The following is a 24,697-nucleotide window of genomic DNA, read 5'->3' on the forward strand; positions in this document are numbered from 1 at the left end:
TAATTTTTGTTAGTATTGTTATCACTGTTGATTAATAAAGATTTTCAACTGGAAATGTTCGTCATTTGATAACTAGGATGCATTTTATTGTTTCCTTTTTTTTTTTTTTTTTAGCAATGTACATTACCATTCTATTTTTCTCTCTTTTGTCTAAAACGTTTAACACCAAGTTCAAAAATTGAGAGTATGCGTTTTTGTTTTTTTCATCCAATCATAGCTTAGTGTCCAATCCACAGCATTACTCTTAAATGCTGTGGATTCAGGGGACTCAAGTCTTCAGGTCTTTTTTTTTCGGTCTAACCTGAGTCTAAGAACCATGAAATGCGCCTGCGCTGACGCAGGAGCAAATTAAAAGAAGGCATGCACATTTAACAAATCCCCGCCCACAACAAGCGACATTGCAAGAACCAATCAGAACCCTACACCGCAATACAGCACGTGAAGGGGGCGTATGGACTTTCAGAATCGGGCGTTACGACTTCACTTCGTGGCCAATGATTGGGAGGTTTATCATAATTCACTCAATCGGTGTGGATGACGGTATTCCAGCCGGACACCCTCCATTGTGGCTCCACGCAGCAACTACAGCATTTTGGCGTGGAATGTGAACCAAAATGGCTGATCACGGATTTGAGTTTCGTCGGACGTCGTGCCATTCTAATGATTGACAGATTCAACTCCCAATAGAAGTCCGAGTAACTATTGCCAATGACCAATCACGTCTGAGCATACGCAAATCTATTCCATGGAATACAACAATTAACTGTCCAAACCCTGTAACACACAAACCACTGCAAGACAGTGGTCAGAAGGCAGATAGTTACTTTCTCCGATAGTGGCTTTCTACAGTTTATCAAAACGTGTGACTCGTGATCACTGACGTGACGAACTAGCACAACAACTACTATCAACATATATAGGGTTGGATGATCGGCGGACGAACTTTTAGAAAGACCGAGCTCCTTTTTATGCCCTGTAAACTCACTCAACGAGGCCAATATTTTGTGCTTTTAGACCAGGGACAAACTGGTTCATATAGTGGAACTCGTGGCTAACTTTCATCTCTAATTTAGCAAACCATCAGACTGACTCAAACCGTGTCCGATCTCGTTTTCCTGACAAAACATTGTTCGACTTTATTTTAAACGCCAGACGATACGTGATTCTGCCTGTAACTTGGTTTACGTTTGGTTGACATTTGTCTCGAATGACTGTCGATCATCCATTGCTACTGAAAGTGTTAGCCAGAGCAGCTAAAAGCTAGTCTCTACCTGAACCACATCAGCTGACATATTCGGAACAGCATCAGGGGGAGAAAGCAAGTGTCTTGCTTTGTCTTGTGGCACATTTAAAGTTTTCTCCAACCCGGTGATACTTCGTCGGCGAGACAAACACTTGCCTTAAAATAACCGCTGGCAGAACAGTTTGAGAAAGCTGCTGTGTTAAACGAAGAGCAGGTTGTGTACAGCCACGGGATCACCCATCGGATTGTTTTAATATCAGTTTTTATTTTTGAACATGACGGCTATCGGAATGGTGCAGATGCTGATCGAAGCAGCCGAGTATCTTGATCGCAGGGAACGAGGTAAAGTATCATTTTATTCTCGTTTGTTATGGATTTTATGCATTGGGAATATGCAGCGACACCCCTCCCCCTTTATGTGGCTTGTTTGTGCTCCTATCATGTTAAAACAACGACGATCCACACATCTCCGCTTTAATTGATTTTACATAAAGCGCCCGTGCATTTAATCGTTTCGTGTATTTTGCAAAGCACTGCAGAATGTGACAGTTACCCTCGAAATATGTTTATAGCAATTTCATGCATGTGAATGCGATCACTGTAATATTAAGTGGGAAACGGGAAAAGTCCCTCTTGGATTGCATTCTATACATTTTTCACTTTTAATTCAATAATGCAAAATTCAGTTTGATGTGACGAAAGACATTGTTTTTATGATAGCCCCTCCTTTCCTGCTGTTGTGGTTTGCTAGCGGGGTTTATTCCAGTTCAAGATGACATCATTGTCCAGGCTGAGGGGAGAAAATACAGTATAAATAAAGATCAGGCGTGTAATACTTTAATTGTATTTTTACCTAAGTTTCAAATATGTCAAATGAATGCTACAATGATAATAAGCATACTGTATTCTTCTTAGTTCTTGATTTGGGTTTTGGACACTGTTTGACCCAATGACTGCTTTGTTTATGTGCCTGCAGAAGCTGAGCATGGCTATGCCTCCATGCCGCCCTTCATCAGCAGTCGAGAGAGGGAAAGTTTGAAAAGGAAGAGCAAAAGCAAGAAAAACATAAGTAGCAGGTAAAATCTAATCACCTCTGGATTTTATTTATTCTTTTATTTATTCTTGGATATTTTTGGATGCAACAAACATACCATCATAATCCCCTGCACAGCAAATCTCTCATTCCCCACACAATTCTTTTTCAATTACCACTTATGATTTTCTTGTGGTCATATTTTGACAGCTCTCTATCAATTTACTGCATTTACATTCTAATACATGCATCTTGGTATTGTAGAAGTTAGCATGTCTGCCTCACAGTCTAAATCAGGGATGGGCAACTTACGTGTTGGAGGGGGCCGCAATTTATCATTAGTTGTACTGGAGTGGCTAAATCGGACCGCACACTTCCTAACCGGATGTATGACAAAAATGCAATTTTGAATATGGACAAAATATGTGAATGCATGTATAAAATAACCAGACTTCAATATCAGAGGGTTGTAACAGTCAAAAAAATAACCACATGCATAGTGCAAAAGGGGTCTGGTGCATAAAAAATAGCATTCAAGGACAACACAAAACTGCTGAACAATAAACAAACATTAAGTGCAGGATCTAATTTTGGTTATTATTATTCAGGTAGTATGTTTGTCCTGCATGTCACATTTGTAGTATGGGGCAATATAAGACCCAGTGCAACTGCAACTGATGTATTCCATCTAGTGATGAATCGTGATATCACAACACAAAACAATACAGTTGACCCCCTCGCACGTGATAAGGAATGGGGCGCCCTGTGAATAGCAAAAGTATACTTCATGATCATTGGGAGAGAAAACAAATAAAAAAGTTTTTGCGGAAGGGGGTAAACCCACAAAATTATATACCGGTATAGTGATTAAAAAAAAAAACGCTGATAAAGTTCCAATATGCATTTTTCAATTTAAAAAAATGCTCCCACAAAAAAAGTATTAAAAAAACAAAGAAATATTGAAAAATATCTGTGAATAGGTGGATCTACGGTTGCCCAACAGCGACTATGTGGGGGTTCAATGTAGTTGAGGAAACACGTTTATAATCTTCCCCCTCCCAAACCCGTCCTTCTTCTATTTTTTATTTTTATTTTTTTATGGGGGGGGGGGTGGTGTAATCAATCGAGGGGCCACACAGAGGTTTTGGACCAAATTATTTCACATTGTGTAGCCCGATTTTGAGCCGGCAAACGTGATGTCTCATAGCCGATTTTGAGTTGTCTTGACACATCGTAGCCCATGTAGTGTGACATACTCAACAATCGGTCCTTTGGCGTCTGGGACCTTCACGACCACCACGAAAGTCTGGCATGTCAGAATTCTTGTTCGTCTTGCCGAATAGTGTGAGATGTCCTACGCAGTCCCTTGATTGGTTCTTCGGCATAGTCCAATAGGAAAGCAGTGCCCTCCTACTTATGACAAGAGACTAGATGTAGCGTGCCCATACAAACAATCAAAATGGCAAAAAAAAGAATGGACAGTAGGAGGCAAATATTGTATAACTATACGTGGCATTTCAACTCATGCTATGTTCGCTAACTGCAAAGCCAGTAGCTGATTAGCAATCGTCTGTGTGTCATTCAACAAATTTGTTACCTTAAGTTCAGAACACGGCCATCATTTCTTTTTCTTTTCTTTTTTTTTTTCCTTTTCTGAGCAGCAAATGAACCCACATGCACATAATTCCTGCGTTGACATGACTACACAGCTGCTTGTTCTGCCTCCCCGACAGACCCGCGCCGATGGACAGAATCTTGATGGAAGAACGCAACGATTGGGCGGGGTCTAGTCAGTGACGGACTTGTAGTGTGACGTCCCGCCCGGTCCAAGACAAGGAACAATATTATTTGGTAGTCTGACAGCACGACCGTCGTGAGCCCCAAAAAAGCTGTATAGTCTGAGAAGGCCATTACGTATAACCATGGAGCCCAGCATGGCAATCCCTGAGTTGATCATGGAGAACATTTTCAAATACATGGTGCCCAATGTATACATTAATAAAAAGAGGTCGTTTATCCATGGGAAGGGTTGAACCACTTAGTCTACTTTACCACCTCACAGAAAGGAACAGGTGTTGGGTCCGTGCAGGAAACTAGCAGCGGTACCTCAGGTGCTGTGGAAATATTTTACAAAAAATGAGACCGGTAATCCTCAAATAGGGGACAGTCAGGCAATAAGGGATTTTATTTCAAAGCCATCCAGTCTGGCTTTAATTACTACTGAACAGTGCAACAATTGTGTCACGTGTGGCTGGGTGCATGTATAGTGGTATAAAAAGTCTGCACATGCCTGTTCAAATGCCAGTTTAACTTCCTGTACAGCTCAATAGGTTTCCTTTTCAATCTTTTGGAGAGGGGAAGTAAAAATAACCAACTGAGGTAATGCGGTTCCACAACTGTACACACCTTTTTATAACTGGGATGCAGCTGTAGTTAGAATTAACCATTCAGATTCCAACTCAATTTAGATGGGACTCAGCGCACACCTGTAGTATTTTAACAAATTCTGCACCATTTAAACAAATTCGGATTCACCCCAAATACAGATGAAAAACAGCCCCAAAGCCTGATGCTCCCATAACCATGGTACACTGTAGGCATGGTCTTCTTTTGGTGTTGAGTGACGAAACCAAAGTTGAACTTTTTGGTCATAAATCCAAAAGATATTTGGCTCAAGCCTAACACTGCTCATGAAAAGAACACTTAATGTGCAGTGAAGCATGGTGGTGTACCATGATTTGAAAATGTTTCTCTTCAGCTGGAACAGGCTTCAGATAGTCAAGGTGGAGGGGATTATAAACCGTTCAGTGTTGGCAAGAAACCTATAGGCTTTTCTAGAAAGCAAAAAAAAAAAAAACAACAACATAAATGCAAGGAAACACCTACTAGAACATCTGAACTTTATTTCAGGGGTGGAAGGTGTGTGCTGACTCCCATTTAACAGTGTAAATAAGATTGGTTAATTCTGAACACAGCCACATCCCCAGTGATAAGAGGGTGTGCACACTTGTGCAACCACATTATTTCATTTGTGTATTTTTAGTCCCTTCCCAAAAAAATGAAAAATAATTGAGTAATACAGGTTGTAGGTCACATTAATGGTGGACAATGTTTTGACTTGTCTTGGTCTTATTAATTCTTGAAATATCACAAAAACCTTGCATTTGAAAAGGGGTGTGTAGATGTTCTACATCCACTGTATGCGTCTGCTTTGTTGGTGAAGAGCTATGTCTTGTCCCTTTATTGTGTTTGATGGAATCACGCAGTGACAGCTGCAAACAAGTGTCTGGCTGAGGGCCACTGACCACTTGTTAAGGCAAAGTGGGTCAGTCAAGGTGACTGCGAGAGACATTTCAGTGACGGGCAGTCCTGACAACTCGATCACCTCAACATGACTGCTCAAAAATAATGTGCACTACAGTCATTGTCTGGTCTGGATTGAAGAAATCAATTCAGTCAGGACTGATTTGTAAACTGCACATCACAGATTATTTTGTGCTTTATGATGAGATCAGATTCTTGTTCAGCACTCATCACTTCATTTATTGGTTGGTTTTTAACTGAAAACTGCAGTGCATATTCATTCTCCATTCTATTCCATTAGTTATTGTTTGTGTGTGCGTGTGTGTTGTGATTGTTTGTGTGGGTGTGTGCGGTTGCGTGTGTATGTATGTGTGTATGATTATGTATATTTGTATAGATGTATATATGTGTATACATACATACATGCATGCATACATTCATGTAATACAGAAAGTATTCAGACCCCTTGAAATGTTTCACTTTCTGTGTCATTGCAGCCATTTGCCAAAATGAAAAAAGTTCATTTTATTTCTTATTAATGTACACTCAGCACCCCATCTTGACCGAAAAAAACCCCAGAAATGTAGGAATTTTTGCAAATTTATGAAAAAAGAAAAACTGAAATATAATATGGTCATTAGTATTCAGAGCCTTTGCAAAAGACATTTTTTACTCACATGCTGTCCATTTCTTCTCATCTTCCTTGAGATGGTTTTGCTCCTTTATTGGAGTCCAGCTATTAAATTAAACTGATTGGACTCGATTAGGAAAGGCACACACCTGTCTATATAAGACCTTATAGCTCACAGTGTATGTCAGAGCAAATGAGAATCATGAGGTCAAAGGAACAGCCCAAGGAGATCAGAGACAGAATTGTGGCAAGGCACAGATCTGGCCAAGGTTACAAAAGAATTTCTGCAGCACTCAAGGTTCCTAAGAGCACAGTGGCCTTCATAATCCTCAAATGGAAGACGTTTGGGAAGGCCATAACTCCTCCTAGACCTAGCTGTCCAGCCCAACTGAGCAATTGTGGGAGAAGAGCCTTTCTGAGAGAGGTCAAGTAGAACATAAAGTTCACTGGCTGAGCTCTAGAGATGCAGTAGGGAGATGGGAGAAAGTTCCACTAAGTCAACTATCGTTGCAGCCCTCCACCGGTCGGGGCTTTATGGCAGAGTGGCCCGACGGAAGCCTCTCCTCAGTGCAAGACGGTGCAAAAGGGTGCGTCAGGGTCTGAATACTTATGATATTTGAGTTTTTATTTTTTTTAATAAACATGCAAAAATTCCTACATTTCAGTTTTTTTTCTGTCAAGATGGGGTGCTGAATGTACATTAATGAGAAATAAAATGAATTTTTTTGATTTTGGCAAATAGCTGCAATGACACAAAGTGAAAAATTTCAAGGGGTCTGAATACTTTCCGTACCCACTGTATGTATATGTGGATATATATGTATATGTGTATTTATACCCCTATATCTATATAGACCCATATACATAATTGCTTCATTTCAATATGATTGATTGAACAGTGCTCTTTTTTTTAATATCCAAATCCCGCTTTAAACTTGTCCACAACTTCATCTCGGACCTGCCTTGTCTTCATGATGCTGTTTGCTCCCGAATAGCCTTCTACTTCTGAGACCTAGGCTAGTTTAATTGAAATTCAAAATTGTGCATTTGTGTGAGAGTGAATGTCTGATTAACTAGCGACCAGTCCGGGGTTTACCTCGCCTCTTCCTGGAAGTCATCTTGGATAGAATGGATGGATGGATTGGTGGAACGGTGTGTGGGCGTTCAGAAGCACGGGCCATTGTAAAACTAGCCATTGTTGGGTTTTTTTACCTTTACGAGAAATTTGCTATTTTTATTGGTATCTTGAATCAATAATAAAAAAAATAGAATGAAGAATGAAAAATAGACTGACTGGTATTCTGTATTACGGTATGATTACACTAAAATCAAACAGATTCTTTTAATTCATTTATTTATTTTTAATTGTTGCCCCTTTAATACAATATTATTATTTTTGGCCATTTAACTGTGATTTGCTAGTGGATGAAGAGAAATCGTTGGCTGCTGCTACACTGTCTTCCATTCAATAAAGGACCCAGTGTGGAGAAAAGTGCACGTGGTTGAAATGTCTCAAGTGTGCCATTGTGCCAAAGATGTATGATGATATACTAGAAGGTTGTTGTGTTTTCCAATCACAAGATCTTCTTATCTTCACGGCATTTTCCAACAGTGACTCTTTGAGACGTGCTTATTAGTGATCAATAAATTTGGCTTGTTTTTTTTTTTTAAGCACGAACATAACCTTCTGATTACTTGAGAGGATAGGCAATGTTATTAAAATGACTAACATTATGAAATGTGGAGCAGAGTAGGTGAAAAAGAGTGAATTCATAAAGAATTTCTCTGTGACTAGAGGCTCCTCCATTGCCTGTTGTTTTTCTACGTGTAGATGTGTGAGTGGTGGGGGATGGGAGTGTGTATGTGCATGTGTCAGTTGTAGTGCCTTTCCTCTCCTTCCTCATGTCTCTTTTTTTCTTTCCTCTCTCTCGCTTTCCCTCTCTGTTAACCTCTCCCCTTACCTTTCCCACCTCTTTATGTCCTCCCTGCTAGGTTCTCACTCTCGACAGGGAGAGCATCAACTCCTTTTATTGCATAGATGGAGGGAAAGTTTCCTCCCCCACCTTCCACATGTACATACAGTGCACTCTCTATTTTATGTATTTGCAATGCAGTATGCAAATTATGCATCTGGTGGAGCAGGTGAATGGAGTCATTTGCATGCTAGCTTACCACCCTGAGAAGTTGTTCATCTTATATTTCATCATTTTGGCTATCAGGCTATTACGATGTAACGCTAATTTTGTTCTTGAAAAAAAAAATAGTACTCATTCCATGTACATTTGCATTCACGGACTGCGCATTTAAAATAAGAAGTACTGTTACAGGCTGCTGGCATGCCCAGGACCGGTCAGGAAATCAACCGGCCATTTAAGAAAACTCACATATTTTCCCGCCATTCCCGTTGGCTACCCGGCAACTGCTTCCATATAAGCGGCAAAATGGTCCGTGATTTTTGTTAAGAAGGACTTGTCCGTATCTGTAGAATTTAACTATTAAAATAACCTGGAATCTAACATAGTTACTTTTAAAATCAAGTAATCAAGAAGAAAAAGAAATCCTTTTTGTCGAAATAATTAACATTGGATAATTTCTAGCGTAACCCCTGACTATCTCTCACAGCACACTAAAAGTAGATCTTATTGTTGTGACTCAATCCATAAGGGGGCAGGCAAATAGGCCATAATCAGTAAATTAGAAAGGTCATTGTCTCACAAAATATCAAGTAGAACCACAGCACAAAACACTACAATACAGTACGTCATTTATAATACCTAACATGACAGTTTTCCTTTCAAATGTACAGTGCTGGCTGTGCGATATGGCCAAAATTTTATGTCACCATATGTAGCCAGATATCTCCATTTACTATGGATTCGGTCACTTTAAACCAGGTGGCGGCAACCTTTTATACTGAAAAGAACCATCTCGACCCGGTTTCCACAGAAAACAAAACACTGGGAGCCGCAAACACTTTTTGACATGTAAAATGAAGATGCATATATCTTTCCACTTGTAAAATAGTGTGTTGCTTAGTAAAGCGGAAGTCACCCCAAACATATTTATTTCAAGAATATGTTCCCAGCAGGTCCACTAGTTGAAACACGGCATTCTGATTCATTTTGCGTTTGTGGAATATAAGTTAAGCAGCAAAATGCACTTGTTTTTAGCCATTTCTGGGGGCGGCCATTTTGTCTTCTGCCGACTGAAAATGACATCACAACTGCTCACAACGACCAAACACGGCTGACCTGTTTTCTGAATATGAGCCGAGATTGGTCGTTGTGAGCAGTTGTGATGTCTTTTTCAGTCGACAGAAGAAAAAATGTCCGCCCCCGGAGATGGCAAAAAAACGAGTGCATTAACACTTATTCCACAAACGCAATATTTATCAGAATGCCCTGTTTCAACTGGTGGGTTTGCATTGAACATATTCTTGAGAAAAAAAAAAAAATGTTTGCGTAGACTTCCGCTTTAAATCTATGCAGTCCATCCATGTTTCAGAAAAGTCACTCATGACGTAGTGTTTACAAAAGTAAATGTGGTGCAGCATGTTTGGGCATTTCGACAGTGGAGCGATTCGGTTGGTGGTATAGAAATACTTTATTTGGGGGAAATGATGAGGCGAGGCTTTTTTCTCATTGAGACGTCACTAAAGGTGATGTCACGTCATAACCGCGGGTAAAAAAATGAGCTGATCGAGCCGTGGCTGATTTACTACTATGACCATACATGTCAACTTTATGCTTCCTGTTTAAATAAAGTCAAATATAAAGTCAATCCCGTTACTCAAAAGAACTGTCGCTGTCAGCATCGATGCCTCCGCCGCGCATTTTGCGCAACCTGACGTCAATGTCGGATGTATGCGACGTATGCAGTAAATGCTTCAGAATATGGATGGATGTGTTGTGTGGCTTGGGGGGGCAAAATAAAGCAGTTAGGCACGCACCCTCACACATGACAATGGTTGTGTATGCATTAATGCATAACATAGCGATTCCATGTGGACTCCCACCGATATGATCGATACCTGCCCGGATCGCCTTTTGAGGCTCCCCATACAATATGTTGCATTGTATGATTTTTTTTCAATCCACAAAAAGATCAATCAGTGAAGACGCGCTTTGCTACAGAAATAGGATGTAAAATGTAGTTTAAGTAAGTTTTCGTTTAAAAAAAAAAATAATAATAATTCTGTTTGTATTTTATTTTGTTTACCAACATTTGTTTTCAATTTTAGTTTTAGTTATTTCGTTAGTTTTCATTGACTAAAATAACCTCGGTGTCAAGTCGAGTCCTTCCCAAGTTTTTGGTAAGCAAGTCACAAGTCCTAAAAATAGTTACTTGAGTCCAGTCATATGATCATTATTAGTGTTAATTCCATTCAATTACAGAAGAGTACCAACAATTTTATCCACGTGTGTGTAATGTCTCGACTTGCCTGCCAATTTGAATTTGTGTGTTCTTTAAGTTGGACTTTATAGGTAAATTGTTCACTGTAAATTTTGGAAGATGCAAATAATTGCTCCCCAGTCAGTCCTGGAAGAATATAAGTCCATTTGCAAAGAGACACTAGGGCAGAGTTAGTGGAACAGACTGAAATCAAGTTGAATGAGTGGTATGGTTCTTCTGCCAGCACTGTTATGTCACAAGCGGCTGTCTGCACTCTGTTGGAATTCATATTCAGTTGGAGGGGGCCAGTGCAGTGAGCGCACCTAAAGGTGATACCCCCGGTGCTGCGTGCGTGCATGCAATGAACAATAAGTTTCCACTTCAAAGGTCCTTCACTTGATCTCAGGCAGTAGTACTAAAGGCCTCCCTCAGACTAAGTTGAGTCTAGATATTAAAGGTGACAAAAACACGGTGTGCCAGTGCAAGTTGGAGTCCCCTGAGATGAGGGCGCAGAGGCTAATTTTGGACATTGGTCAAAGGATCAGGGGGTCTGCTCGAAGTCGTAGTGTGAATTGAGAATGCAGGAATATCTCCTTGCCCCAGACACCAGCACACTCTTTTGCATATGTCAAGCAAATTTAGAAAAAGAGGCATAGTCTTGCTTAATGCTTCTGTTTACATTTACTATGTTCACCATTTGCCCACCCCCTCACACGTTCATGTATGGTCTTTAAAAAGCACACGTTTGCTCCACAGAATGTACTTCAGGCTTTAAGAAAAAATACTTTGTGCATTTCCCTTGAATCTCACATCAGCCCACTCCGACTGCCCCAACCTCCCACACAGCCTTTTCTCACAAGCTTGCTTTCTCACACCCCCACAGAATGCATTTAGACTGCAGTAATTACACACTAAAGGGGTACCCTGTTCTGTGTGGTTGCTCATGTTTTCCTTTCGCTCCACAGGTCTACTCACAACGAAATGGAGAAGAACAGGTATGCAAACATAAATCTATTTCACAAGTGTCAAACTCAAGGCCCGGGGGCCAGATTCGGCCCGCGACATTATTTTATGTGGCCCGGGAAGGAAGATCATGCGTGTTGACTTGACTTGTTTCTTTGAAATTGTCTTCACTGTTACAGTGCAACGATTCACTCAAGCCCCAATTCGATTTGATTTCTGATTTTCATTTCCCGATATTCAATTTGATTTTTTCTTTTAAATTGCTACCATGATTGTCTCTGTGCTCTAGTGTGGTTCTGCAGCCATCCACAAACGCAAAACGCAATGATGTTTGGCGCAAAAGCATAATTTGATCTGCACATTCAAAATGTGCTGTGCATCTGGAATGAAAAAAAAACGCTTCAAGACATCATTTTCTAGATGAATTTAATCAACTCAATTTTCGATTAAACGAATCGATTAATCGGGGCGAATCGATTTTTAATTGATTTTTGATTAATCGTTGCACCCCTACTTTTAACACAACATATGAGACATTTGCAATTATTTGTTACCAATCCCTCCTTCAGTATAAATTGGAAAACTATTGAGAAAACTAATTATTGCCTTCTGATTTCAAAACTAGTTACCCATCAATTTGTTGTGCATATGTGATAATATAAGGCCATCATACATTTATATGGGCTCACAGTGGTAACGGCCCTCCAAGGGACTGCATAACTATGATGTGGCCCGCGACAAAAATGAGTTTGACGCCCCTGATCTATTTACTAAAAGTTCATACAGTATGTTAAACTTAATTAATTAGTCATTTTAGGTCTGGTCCGTGTTATAGTTTTATTAGTAACATATATGGCCCTCTGCATGCTTGTGTGTGTGCATCACGTGGAAATGACGAAACAACCACATCCGACCTCAACCACCTTTTTTTTTGTTACATGTGAGTTCCACCCAACTATTCAGGACAGTTACTGCGAGGTATCCGAGGGCAAAAGCGCGGACAGAAGGATGATTTATTTACTGGCGTGCTGAGTGCGCCATGCTGACCTAGCTGTAGTTTTTAGCCAGTGTGTGGCTCATGAAAGAGAAATAAAATTGGGTCGCAAGGAGCAGTTCTGTTTCCAGAGAGATGCTACATGTATGTTTGTCTACTCACCTGTTGACACAGTGCCCTTTTGGCACTTCAACCAGAATAACCTGCTCCTAAACATCCGATCCCCTATCTGCTTTTTCAGTAACTTGGGCACAGTGTTGTTAACAAATATTGGCCCCACCAGGTTATGTCACAAGCCAGGCTAGAACATTTGCGTGTTATGTAATGACCTTTGCACTTTGGAAGTCAGATGTGAAACAGACTGCTGGTTTCCTTCATACCAAGTAGAATATTGTCTGTACTACTTCAGATTGTGCAATTGTGCTTAATGTCGTGGCCGCATATTTAACTTTAACTTCGCTTAAATTGCCTATTGCCATTACATTAGCAGCTCATCCTGGCTTGAGATGCAGAAAAGACATTTCCGCGATACACTAAAGTCCTTGAAGAAGTCTGACGTACACACTCCCACCCACTCAGGCTGACACACGCACACTGGCACGTATACACTTTTTGTGAGGCTGCAGACGGAGGTGTGTGTTGCATAACAGTCCGGGTCAGTCGGTCTCAAACACCCACCAGACCTTAGCAACTACCGGAACTGTCAGTTGAGAGCGATGTAGAAAGGAGAGAGGGATGTAAATGTTTGTAAAAAATGCCATAAGACAGATGGGCAGATTAATCAACTGACTTGTGCAGATATTGTATGTCTGATGATAGATTGCTAATGTTGGGTTAGAAATGTTAATCGTCATTTGACCACTTTGAAAAGGTCTAGTTAGCATAAATTTTCAGTTTATTTGCAGCAGATTTTTTGCAGGCCAAATTAAGGGTCAATTCTTTGCGCTAGTTAACTGTTCAGCTTACTTTCTGGTGGGGGCTCTATCATAAAAGTCATTACAGTGAGAGGTACCACTGTAAGTACTTACGAAAATTAATTGGTTCTGGAAGAAATTTCTCAAGTAGAAAATTTTGTAAGTAGAGATGCGTTTTCCATATAAATGCCCTAATCTGTTCCAAGCCCCCCAATATTGAGACAGAGATGTTTTGTAAAGCATAAAAATGCATGAAAACATGTAACAAATACATGTTACAATTAGATTGTTGCACAATAAATCAGAGTTGTGCATAGTGTAAAAAAAACAAAGAATAGAGTAAGGAATAAAAATGATGGTCGTTTACCTTTTAATTGCTGTCCTCATCGCTTTTTGCCCTCTTTGGTTCATGTTCTCTCTCAAAAGTGTTTTTGCCTGGCATTTTGTAAAGAACTGATTTAATAATGTGGCGACTGTCGATTACGGTCATATTCTTTGACGAGATCAACCAAACCCATCCCTATTTCATATTTTTCTATTATCTCTTGCTTTGTTTGTATGGACAAAAAAACGATTTTCTCTCCTTTTTTTTCTTTTCCTCATTTCTAATACAAAATCGGAACACCTCATGGCCCGAGGGGCGAATAACGAGGACGCTGCATAGACATATCTATCACATATCTCTCTACCTGTCTATCTACACACATAGACAGATAGGGTAGAGGTCCCTCTTAGCCAATGGGATGCCAGGAAGATGCTAGGCTAGCCAATGGCAGAGCAGCTATGAGCATGTTGCGTTCAGGAAACTCCGGAGCTGGGAGTGGCAGCCCATACTGTATTTTTTACCTTTCCTATCTTGAATTTTCTTTCGCAACAAGAGGCAATATTTTCCTGTTGAGGCATTTCGTAACTTGAAAATTTCGTATGAAGAGACGTTCGTAAGTTGAGGTACCACTGTATCTCTTTTCCAAATACAGAAGGCTAGTGCCTAAAACATCAGAAGTATTAGTTCCTTGTCGTGCAAAAATCAGATCCTGTGTAACTCTGCTTGAACATTTTTCTCTGGCTTCAGACGGGCACATCTACGACTGTGTTTAGAGCGCCTGAAATCTCTGGTTCCTTTGGGTCCAGATGCCAACAGGCACACTACCCTGAGCCTGCTGATGAAGGCCAAAGATCACATCAAGGTGCGTGTGGTCATCTGCTCTTCAAGTGTTTCCGATCATAAAGCGGCACCATTACATCAAGTTAATTAAAATGAAAGACCATCGCCATATTTCCACCAAGCGGTACAGTCCGGTTTGGCGCTGTAAATAGTTCTGATTAGTAAATCCTGACGTGCATTATACCATACCGTATCATATCGTAGGCCAGTGTTTTTCAAACTCTTTTGAGTCAAGGCACATTTATTTCATTGAAAAAATCCCGGGCACACCACCAGCTGAAATTGTGAAAAAAAAAAAAAATCTTATTTTAACAATATAAGTGCTATATTGTTACCTTTTTTTTAACATTGAAGAATGACGTTATATTATAACGTCTTGAATAGGAATTAAATAAACTCAAAGAAAAAAGTATTTTATAATGTTTCATATTGATACTTAGTGTGAAACATGGGCCTGTTTGGATAAACATGCGTCACTAATTCGCTTGTCTCTAAACAAATTACAGCTACCTGCTGCTGCTGCTGCTACTACCTGCTGGTATGAAAGAGTACTACAATGTAGTAAAGACAGGATTACGCTGCCAGGCGCTAGACCGCAGAGGCACACAAATTAGATCATTTCCCACGGCACACCAGACAATATCTCGCGGCACACTGAACAGTTTGATAGTCGTAGGCTACCGCTTGGTACGTTGATACTATTTTCGTATTTCCTCTTGCAGAAGTTGGAGGAGAGTGACAGAAGAGCCCAGCACACCTTAGAACAGTTACAGAGAGAGCAGAGACATCTTAGAAGGCGTCTGGAGCAGCTCGGTGTGGAGAGAATCCGCATGGACAGCACTGGCTCCACCGTGTCCTCTGACAAGTCCGACTCTGACCAAGGTCGGCCATGCCTGCAATTCTTTCATTTATTTTTTTCTGGGAAGGGTGTAAAATGCTTGCTTGGAGGATTACCTCAGCTTGTTTTGGTATCGCATCTGTTGATCCAAGTGCCCAATTGCGATTTAAGACCTGTGTCAGATTCTCAGTTCACAATTTTATGTACACTTCAAGTGACGCGTATATCAGATGTGTCTGCGTTTACATTCATTGAGCATATCAAACGACCTACATACACAAATTCTGGAATTAAACTGTAATAAATAATATAAATAATAAACGTTACATACTGTTTACTTGGCCTGGAAGGACTCCTCCCCCCCGCAGGCACCCCCCCGACCCGCCCACCCCCACCCCGCTCTGAATGAGGGTAACCTCCACTTATCTCCACCGGACACTCTCTGCAATTAGTTTCCTTGTTTAATGATTGGCCCCTCTCTAATGAACCATATTTGTTCCATATTTAACGGTCTGTTCTTGCAGTATAGCTTTGAGATTTTTTTTTGCCATATAGGATCATCAGGGTGCAGCGGGAAATCATCCTGTTTCCCTTGAATGGTCACAAAAGTATTATTCATAAATTAAAGAATATCTTTGGACATCTCTGTCCATGCCAGCGATGTATAGTGACAGGCAGAAAGATTAGATAGTCTTCCATCAGATAGCAGAAGGTACACTACATTCGATCAACCCGTTAATGTTATTATTCATACAAGACAATTAGTCATGGCTTCCTGTGAGTATGTCATCTTTTTGTTCAATAAAACAGGTCCAGATTTCACACAAAGTAAATTTGTCGGGAAAATGAGACGGGATCATTACTTATCATCATTACTTCAGTGTTTTTGTTTGGTGGTGTGCCTGGAGTTTTTTTTTTAGTGTACAACAGGTGCCTTAGCTCAATAAAGGTTGAGAAACACTGGTTTAGATTAGTTTTTCGGATGTGGGCGTGTATATTTCAACGATTGCTGTACAGTATAGAGCGGGGACTGCTTGAGTTTGCGCTACTGCGGGCTTCGCTATTGGTTCCGGGTGCCGGATACCGCAACTTCCGTTGTCAGGAATCGATCGTGAATGTAATGTAGGAGTAGAAAATTTAATGCATACGTTGTTTTTCCGGGTGAGGGAATTTCCGTTTGACAGAGGTCCATAGGTGGGAATAGTTACTGTATTTCCACGACACCAAGCTAGTTTTGGTGGGAATCTGGGCATTTACCCTGCAGTCAAATGGGCGGATACAGTATCTGATACATATAAAAGATTTCTTATGTTTTTATTTCTATTGGTTTATAAGAAGTTTGATTCCAATCACAGGATATCCACGTCTATGCTACTCTGACACATCCGATTTACGTCACGAGAGCAAAAAATAAATAAATCTGAAATCCTGGCTAAGGTTTGGCCCACAAAAGCCAATAGAGATGCAACAAAATGCAAACAAAGATGCTTTAAGTGCACCTTTTCAAAGTGTATGTAACATTAACCATTTTATTACAAATTGCCAAAAGCATCTTTCATTTCCTCAAGAGCCTTTCCAGCTTTGTACAATCAGATGAAAGAGGACATTCTGAAAGAGAGAAGACATCTCGTTTTACTCTGCCACTACAGATGCGTGGATGTATGTTTTACGTGTTAAGATTTGTTCAAGTCCAATTGTGTGCAGACTGCAGAGCCTGAGTCAGTTTTATTTATCTTTTTCATTTATCTAAGATATTTTATTAACTGCACTAAATTTAATTGGCACTGTTCAGTATTCTTGAGATTTAAAGGTTAATTGTTCTTAAAAAAGATGTACCTGAAATATAATGCTCTTATTCTGTCTTCACTAGTGTTTAGCGACTAGCTTTACAGATAGCTATTAGCTTTTTCAATTAAGACCATGAAGCTTCTTGCTATTTTGGCACTTTATTGGATGTTAACGGTAAAATTGTAACAGAACATAGCAATACATTACAATAATGTTATACATAGTTTGAAACAATATAGACTTAAGTCAGCCACTGACATTAGCTGCAAAGCCTAAAAAACGGGATCGTTTCTAACGTTAGCATAACCGTTAGTGCACAGTTAGCATAATGCTAATTTACGTGGGCGTTGCCAGAGGGATGCTAGCGCTAACTAGCGACTCGTAACTTATATAATATTTGGAACGTATAACACAATTGAAGCATAAATTCTGTAACCTAGTGCAAGCAAACACTACTCACAATAGTATACTTAGAGACAGATATTTATGTAGCCAAAATCACACTCTACAGGCTTCAACACTCTGGATTAGCGATGTATGAGCTACAATGGACAACGGTAAACTCGAGGGTCAAAAAACATACAAAACTCCAAAAACGCTTTCTCCACAAGAGGGCAGTACAGCTCTAATATCGTATTAGTGGCATAAAAAAACATCACTGATACTATCGTTTATTTACACTCACAGTTTCTCCAGCACTGATCGCCTGGTCGCTCATTACAACACTGAACTTCATCACATTCTGAACACCCTCATCGACTTGTTTCTATCTCCCTCTCGTCCCCTTGGTTCGTCCCAGATCTCCGTCTTATGAAAGCCAAATTGCGACAACTTGAATGCCTTTCCAGAAAAAGTGGACTGACTATTCACAAATAAATGTACACTAAACATATTTTGCATTATAAGGACTCCATTGCTAGTACCAAAACTTGTTACTATTCCAACATAATCACTGCCAATAATGGAACCCCCAAATCACAGTTTGCCATACCTAACAATACCACCCAACCACTGAAGTCCCTCGCCACTCACTTATACGCAACCTCCTTCTGCAACTCCATTGTCATTTTTCAACAAAAACATAAAGGACATTCACCAGAACCTTGGATTGAGGCCTCAATTTAGCACCACAGTCCATTTTCACTCTTGCACACACTCATTTTGCTCCTCCCAGCTCCCTACACTCTCAGCAATCACAAAACTCATCCAGAAATTCAAGCCACGCAACTGTCAACTGAACCCTTCATTTCTAAAATCTTCGAGCAAACAGTTGCTGCTCAACTCCATTCCCACCTATCCCACAGTCACCTGCATGAACAGTTCCAGTCCGGATTTCGCCCACTCCGTAGCACTGAAACAACGTTCATCAAAATCACAGATGACATCCTCATGGCATCTGATTCTAGACTTCTCACCGTCTTCATTCTGCTCAACATGTGTGTGGCGCACTATCCAACTCAAGTCCTTCAAATCTGTACCCTCCCCTGTCACTTCATGTGCGCCCCAGGGATCTGTCCTGCGGCTTCACCACCTCCTCCCCCTCTGCAATATTTCCCATGAAACCACAATCCCACAATCCTTCCATCGATGTAGCATCAACTGTCTCTCCTCCCTGACCCCCCACACTGCCTCCATACTTGTGCACAGTCTCGTCACCTCCCATCTAGATTATTGCAACTCTCTCCTCTTGGGCCTCCCTAACAAATGGCTCCATACACTTGAATTGGTCCAGAATTCAGTCGCCCGCATCATAACCCGAATTCTTTCCATCCAACACATCACCCCTGTCGTCGCTTCATTGGCTCCCGGTTTAGTTCCACATCCAATTCCAAATCCTCCTGTTTACGTATAAGGCCATCCATAACACTGCCCCCCCCCGTCCCTATCTGATTTTCCTCATGTACCAACCATGAGGATGCCACAGATACCATGAGGATGTCATCTGTGATTTTGATTAACGTTGTTTTAGTGATCCGGAGTGGGCGAAATCCGGACTGGAACGCACCCTCAGATCATATTTCTCTATTCACTAGTCTCGTCAGTGTGTTCAGCTGCCCTGCTCCCTGTCTCTGCAATTCACGACCACCTCAACTCAGAAACATAAACTCTTTCACACAATTCAAATCACGACTCAAAACGCACCTGTTTAAAACTGCCTACTCAACCTAATCTCATTTTGCACTGCCCCTTTCTCTTGTTTTTCTTAAATTTTAATTTGCCTTTCGTTCCTTTTTTTGCCATTTTATTTAACGTAATGTATTGCAGGGTGTCATTGAGTGCAAAGAAAGGCGCCTTTATATAAAATGCATCATTATTATTTATTAATATTAATATTATTATCATTATCTTGAAGGTTTCTTAGGTATGTGTTATTGTGACAGGCCTACTCATAAATTGTAGGCACTGTACTTTAGCCAAAGTAGCAAAATTGCCCCAAGCAAGATTTCCAATATGCCTTTTTATGTAACCATTTTCAAGCAACATCCTTTTGAAATAGTGATATCAAAACTGAACATATTGAAAAACTCTTGCACCTAAAGGGTTAAGTTTAACAACATTTTCAGGAATCTCACGCTTCCTCACAACCTTTGAATTGAATCTAAGAAAAAGGTACCATACCGCATTTAAAAAAAAAAAAAAATCTTTGATGGCCTTTCATTGGGTTTGCCAGATAGCTTGGATTGAAAATGCCCAGGACGCCCTTCGAGCTATTCTAGTTGATATTAAACGCCCGGTATCTAGCATGACTCCCAATTTGTTCCCTGTTGCCCACAGAGGACCTGGATGTGGACGTGGAGGGAACGGACTACCTGCTGGGTGATCTGGAGTGGAGCACCAGCAGCGTGAGTGACTCAGGGGACGAGCGGGGAAGCCTGCGCAGCAGCTGTAGTGATGAGGGCTACGCCAGTGCCAGCCTGCGGCGCCTGCAGGACACTCAGGAGAGGGCCAAGCAGCCGGCCTGCAGCCCATAAACGTCACTCATCACCGATTCATCTCCCGCCTCCACTAATCCTATTCCAAGAATGTGTCCACACGCCCAGGTCATATGCCCACCTCAACGCCCCCCCCACCCACACCCTTTCCTATCAGGGCTAACCCAATTGTGAGGCCCCTCATCCAGCCAGGCCTCTGCAGATTTTGTGGCCCATAGTGACTTCTCATCCCGAGCGTGCGCCTTGGAGAACCCCGCCCACGGCCAGCCCGTCAATCTCTAACGGTCATTCGGTGTTACCCTCTCTGCACCAATCAAATGAGTCGGTCCTCCCCTACTTGTCCCTCCGTCCATCACAAATGCAACTTTCAGCCAGAGAATGTTACTTTACAATATCCCACTGCCTCTTTTTATATGTCTCAAGAGGTATGGGAAGCACTTATGAGATTTCACAGACACACACACACACACACACACACTCCATCATTGCTTCCTGATGCCCAGTAAAATGGTGCTCCAATAAGGTGTGCCACAACAGCGGGCCTTTGTATCTGCCCAGCTCGCACAGTCAGTCATCTGTTTTATTGTAAACATAAACATGTCAACTTTTCCACACATCGCTTAAAAATAAAACTCCCCTTGCCTTTCGTACTTCAGAAGTCATCGAAAAGGTGTTTGAAAATGTTTGGAAGGGCAGACGATGGAACAGCAATATGAGCCTCACTAGCAGGGCATCTTCACCCCGACATTTTTGTCCCACAACTGGACACTGGAGGGTTTGGGGTCGATGCTTTCTGCCACTCTCTGACGACTGTGGTGTTTTTCATATGTATGTGCGTGTGTATGTACTGTGTGTCTATGTTTGCCTGAATCTGGCAGTGGCAGTGGCCACCTGTCCGTTTCTATGACCAGCCACCTGGCCTGTTTGCGGGATGTTTTGGCAGGTGCTGGAGCACTATTATCTACTACTAGTTCTTGACCAGGCGTTACCTGCGATGGAAAAGTCTACCTATACTGAGAGCAGTCGAAGGGCTGAAGAACATTCCACTACGGAGAGAGATAGGCAAGTGAAGGCTAAGAGCATCTTTTTTTTTTTCTTTTTTTTTTTTTTTAAGATTTTCCGGGCATCAGCTTTCGAAAAGGAAAGTCACCCAAAAATAGAATGTCTGCTTTAGGTTTCCACCAACAGAGGACTCAATTCTGTTAATGCCTGAAAGACCCTCTCTTTTGTCTTGCCTTGATAGCCATTTATTGTTTTTGAAGAAATGTACGTCTACTGTAATGTAAATAGTTTACAGATGTCTATCAGAAGTATTTATTAGATCTGATAACGCTAGAGATGAATATAAATATATATTTAATTAGTTCTACATAGCCTTTGTTCTTCTCGTGAAGTTTTATTGAGAGTTTCACATGTGTAGTGTGTTTGCACAGCCTAGTCAATCCATAGAATATTTAGAACCGTCTTTTGTGCCTCAAGGCTTTGTGTCTGTTGGGAAGTTTTGCACCGATCTCTTAGAAGATGAAAATATTACCCTGTGGTTGATGGTGTTTCGCTGTTCTTAATTACAAGATAAAAAAAACGTCAATATAAAAATTATAAAACAGAAAACATTAGGGTGGCGACAATAGTGGTCGTGTGGCCTCCCTCAAGGTGCAACAAAAAAGTCCTGTGATATTTCATCCCCTTGTTTGGTCAGGAACACACGTGCATGGTGAGGATTGCAGTTTGTTTTGAATGTAGATGTCCTCCATCCTGCCACCAGCGTGCCCCCCCCCCCCCCCCCCCACAGCCACCGCCTACGGATCTTAGTTCTAGCATGAAGATGGGACACAAAGCTGAATCGATAAGGAAAAAAGAACAAAATCACAAAAATAGATATTAGTTTTTTGAGTGTGGAATGCTGCTTTTTTTTTTGTGTGAACTTAACCTTCTTCAGCCAGAGAACTGTGTAGCAATGTTATGAAGAAGATGTGAAGGGACATGTGTTGAAAAGTGGGAATTCACTGATGCGTCGGTGTAGCATGTGTGTCTCGACCCTGGACAATTGATTATGTGCATCTCAAAGTCAAATGACAAACTGCCCTCCAAATGTGGATTTGGAATGGTCATCGCGAAGGCTTTATTTCAAGTCATTTTTATGTATATAGCCCTTAATCACAAGAGTCTCAAAGGGCCGAACATGCCTACAGTTGACAAATATTAACGACATCCCCTGATCTTAACCCCACAGGAGGGCAATAAAAAAAAGTAACAAAAAAAAAAAAAAAATCTGAGGAAAAATAAGAAACCTTGAAGGTTTTATTTTGGTATAGTTCCAACATTTGAGTCCAATATTGTTAAATTCAAAGCTGGAGCCCACAAGCGGGCATTTACTGCAGGACTGTAGTGGAACTGCATTTTTTTTTTCTTTTTTTGAGATGACACTAATCATTTGGCCAGGTGTGTTATTTCGTCACTGTCTTCAGACGAAGACGATTGAAGACGATAGAGTAACGGCAGTTCTGAACACTTGATTTGTTTTGTTGTATAATGCGAAAAGGAAAACGTGTCCGCCTGAAGAAACCTTAGCATTTAATTTCTCCTCCGTTTCCCCATCCATGGCCTCGTCTTCCGCCAGTCTGCGCGTGTGAGCCTGACCCCCGCGCACATACCCACGTGCTACGCTGGCGTCTGTGGTTCAGGCCGGGCAGGTGTGTGGTGGATGGGGAGTTTCAGACCCTGGTGCTTTTAACACCTGCCTAACGAGGCAGCTGTTGAGTCTCAAAGAACAACCAGTTATTTAAGCTACAGGTTTCGGCACTGGTGGGTCTTGTGTTTATGTTTGTAATTTATTTGATTTGTGCATACTTTGTGGCTAGTATTGCCTTCAACTGACCTAAAATGTAAAAACCCAACAAAAATGTACATGTTTGAGTATGATCTGTTGAAATGTAAGGCAAATTGTTTTGAGGCGTGCTGTCATGCATTAACACATCACACACGCACATCATCATCATTACGCCATGAATATCATTGTCACCTGATGCTGCCTTTCTTCAAAGGCGGCTCATTTCTTCTGTATGTTCAAAATCAACCTAAAAGTGGACATTTCGTGCACTTAATTTTGAAGAATTGGACAACTGAAACAACTTACAACGTGCGGCAGCAATTTATATTTGCCAAGTGAAAGTAATAAATAACTTTGAAACCCTTGGTTATCTACCTAGCACCTTGATACTGTCTTTATTTTTCCATGACACAGAAAATAATTTCATAAGTTCTAAAGGCTTAAACAAACGGTGCCAATGATTTTGTTGCTGCAGGTTTAACGAGGAATACTGTACTTTCAAAGGGTTGGGTTGGGAAGAGCAGTACTGTAATGAAGAGGTTTTTCTACAACACATAAAAGACATGCCAGGCTGGTTCTCACCAGTGTTTTCAAAATAATCTACTTGCCAAATCGGAGGTTTGCATGATCACAGCCATCTGACTACTGCACATACAAAGCCAGGGAAAAGCACGATGGAGGGGGGGATGGGTTTGTTGAAAGGATGCTTTTTCCCTTGAAAAGTGGAATTGCCTTGGGAGGTGGCAGCCATAGGAAAATGACTTCCTTTTTAGCCGTGAAAGTTCAGTTGTCAACTCCTTGGCCTGTGTGGGAATTTTTATTTGATTCTTTCAGATCCATCATTGATATCTGCACCAAAATACATTTCATTGAAGTTTTATCTTCATAGCTTTTTTTTTTTAGATGAATGACAAGGAAATACAGACGTCTCAGAAGCTGTTCATGAAAATGTTTTGGGAAATTTAGTTATTTTGTTACCTGTATCTAACTATTATAACCTAACCTGCGATTGGCTGGCGACAGTCCAGGTCGATTTTCTACAACAGTTGTTGTCATTAGGGTCCCAGGCAGGGGTGGAGCCAGAACGTAGCTAATAGGTGGGCCTGAATATTTCTCTCACTTTGCATAATCCTCTTGTCCCGACACATCGTATATTCAAATAAAATGACAAACCGAATAATATGAAGTTCAGGTCTTCCTTAGACAACCACAATTATGCCATTCTTAATATTCAATAAACTAAAAAACACAAATAATTCACAAAAAAAATGTAGAAGTACATATTTTATCATTAATCTCATTGAGTGGGCAGTCTGTCAATCTGGGTAGGCCTACGGCTCCGCCCCTGGTCCCAGGTGAGCTGCAGTTTATCCCATCTGACTTTCAGACAGAGGTTGGGGTGGACCCTGGACAGGTCACCAAATAGCCAACCAAACAAACTACAAATAATGTTCGTATAAACTTTTTTGTTGTTGTACTGCAGTATTTTAGCAGCATACCACGTGTCACACACGCCAGACAAGTTTATTCATTAGCTAGACAACGGGTAGAAATGCAGTGAGTCGTTCAAGTGTGCATTAAAGCTTTTCAACTGAATACAGTACTGTAACTGAATAGTGGCACTTGCGTAATATATCAAATTGATTGTACCATTTGCCCTAGAACAAACA

The 24,697-nt window shown here is 40.9% G+C and overlaps 1 protein-coding gene across 1 annotated transcript; it reads left to right on the forward strand.

Moving 5' to 3' along the window:
* The first annotated feature begins 511 nt into the window (after positions 1-511).
* Positions 512-23,405, forward strand: mxd1 (MAX dimerization protein 1). The gene is made up of 6 exons (XM_086031284.1): positions 512-1,585; positions 2,220-2,319; positions 11,568-11,597; positions 14,546-14,660; positions 15,361-15,520; positions 20,040-23,405. The coding sequence occupies exons 1-6, from the start codon at positions 1,519-1,521 to the stop codon at positions 20,234-20,236; spliced, it is 669 nt and encodes a 222-aa protein (XP_085887410.1). The 5' UTR covers positions 512-1,518; the 3' UTR covers positions 20,237-23,405.
* Positions 23,406-24,697: the final 1,292 nt, after the last annotated feature.

This window comes from Filicampus tigris, chromosome 5 (genome assembly GCF_054856515.1).
Source record: "Filicampus tigris isolate MCC_2025a chromosome 5, RoL_Ftig_1.0, whole genome shotgun sequence".
NCBI classification, from domain to species: Eukaryota; Metazoa; Chordata; class Actinopteri; order Syngnathiformes; family Syngnathidae; genus Filicampus; species Filicampus tigris.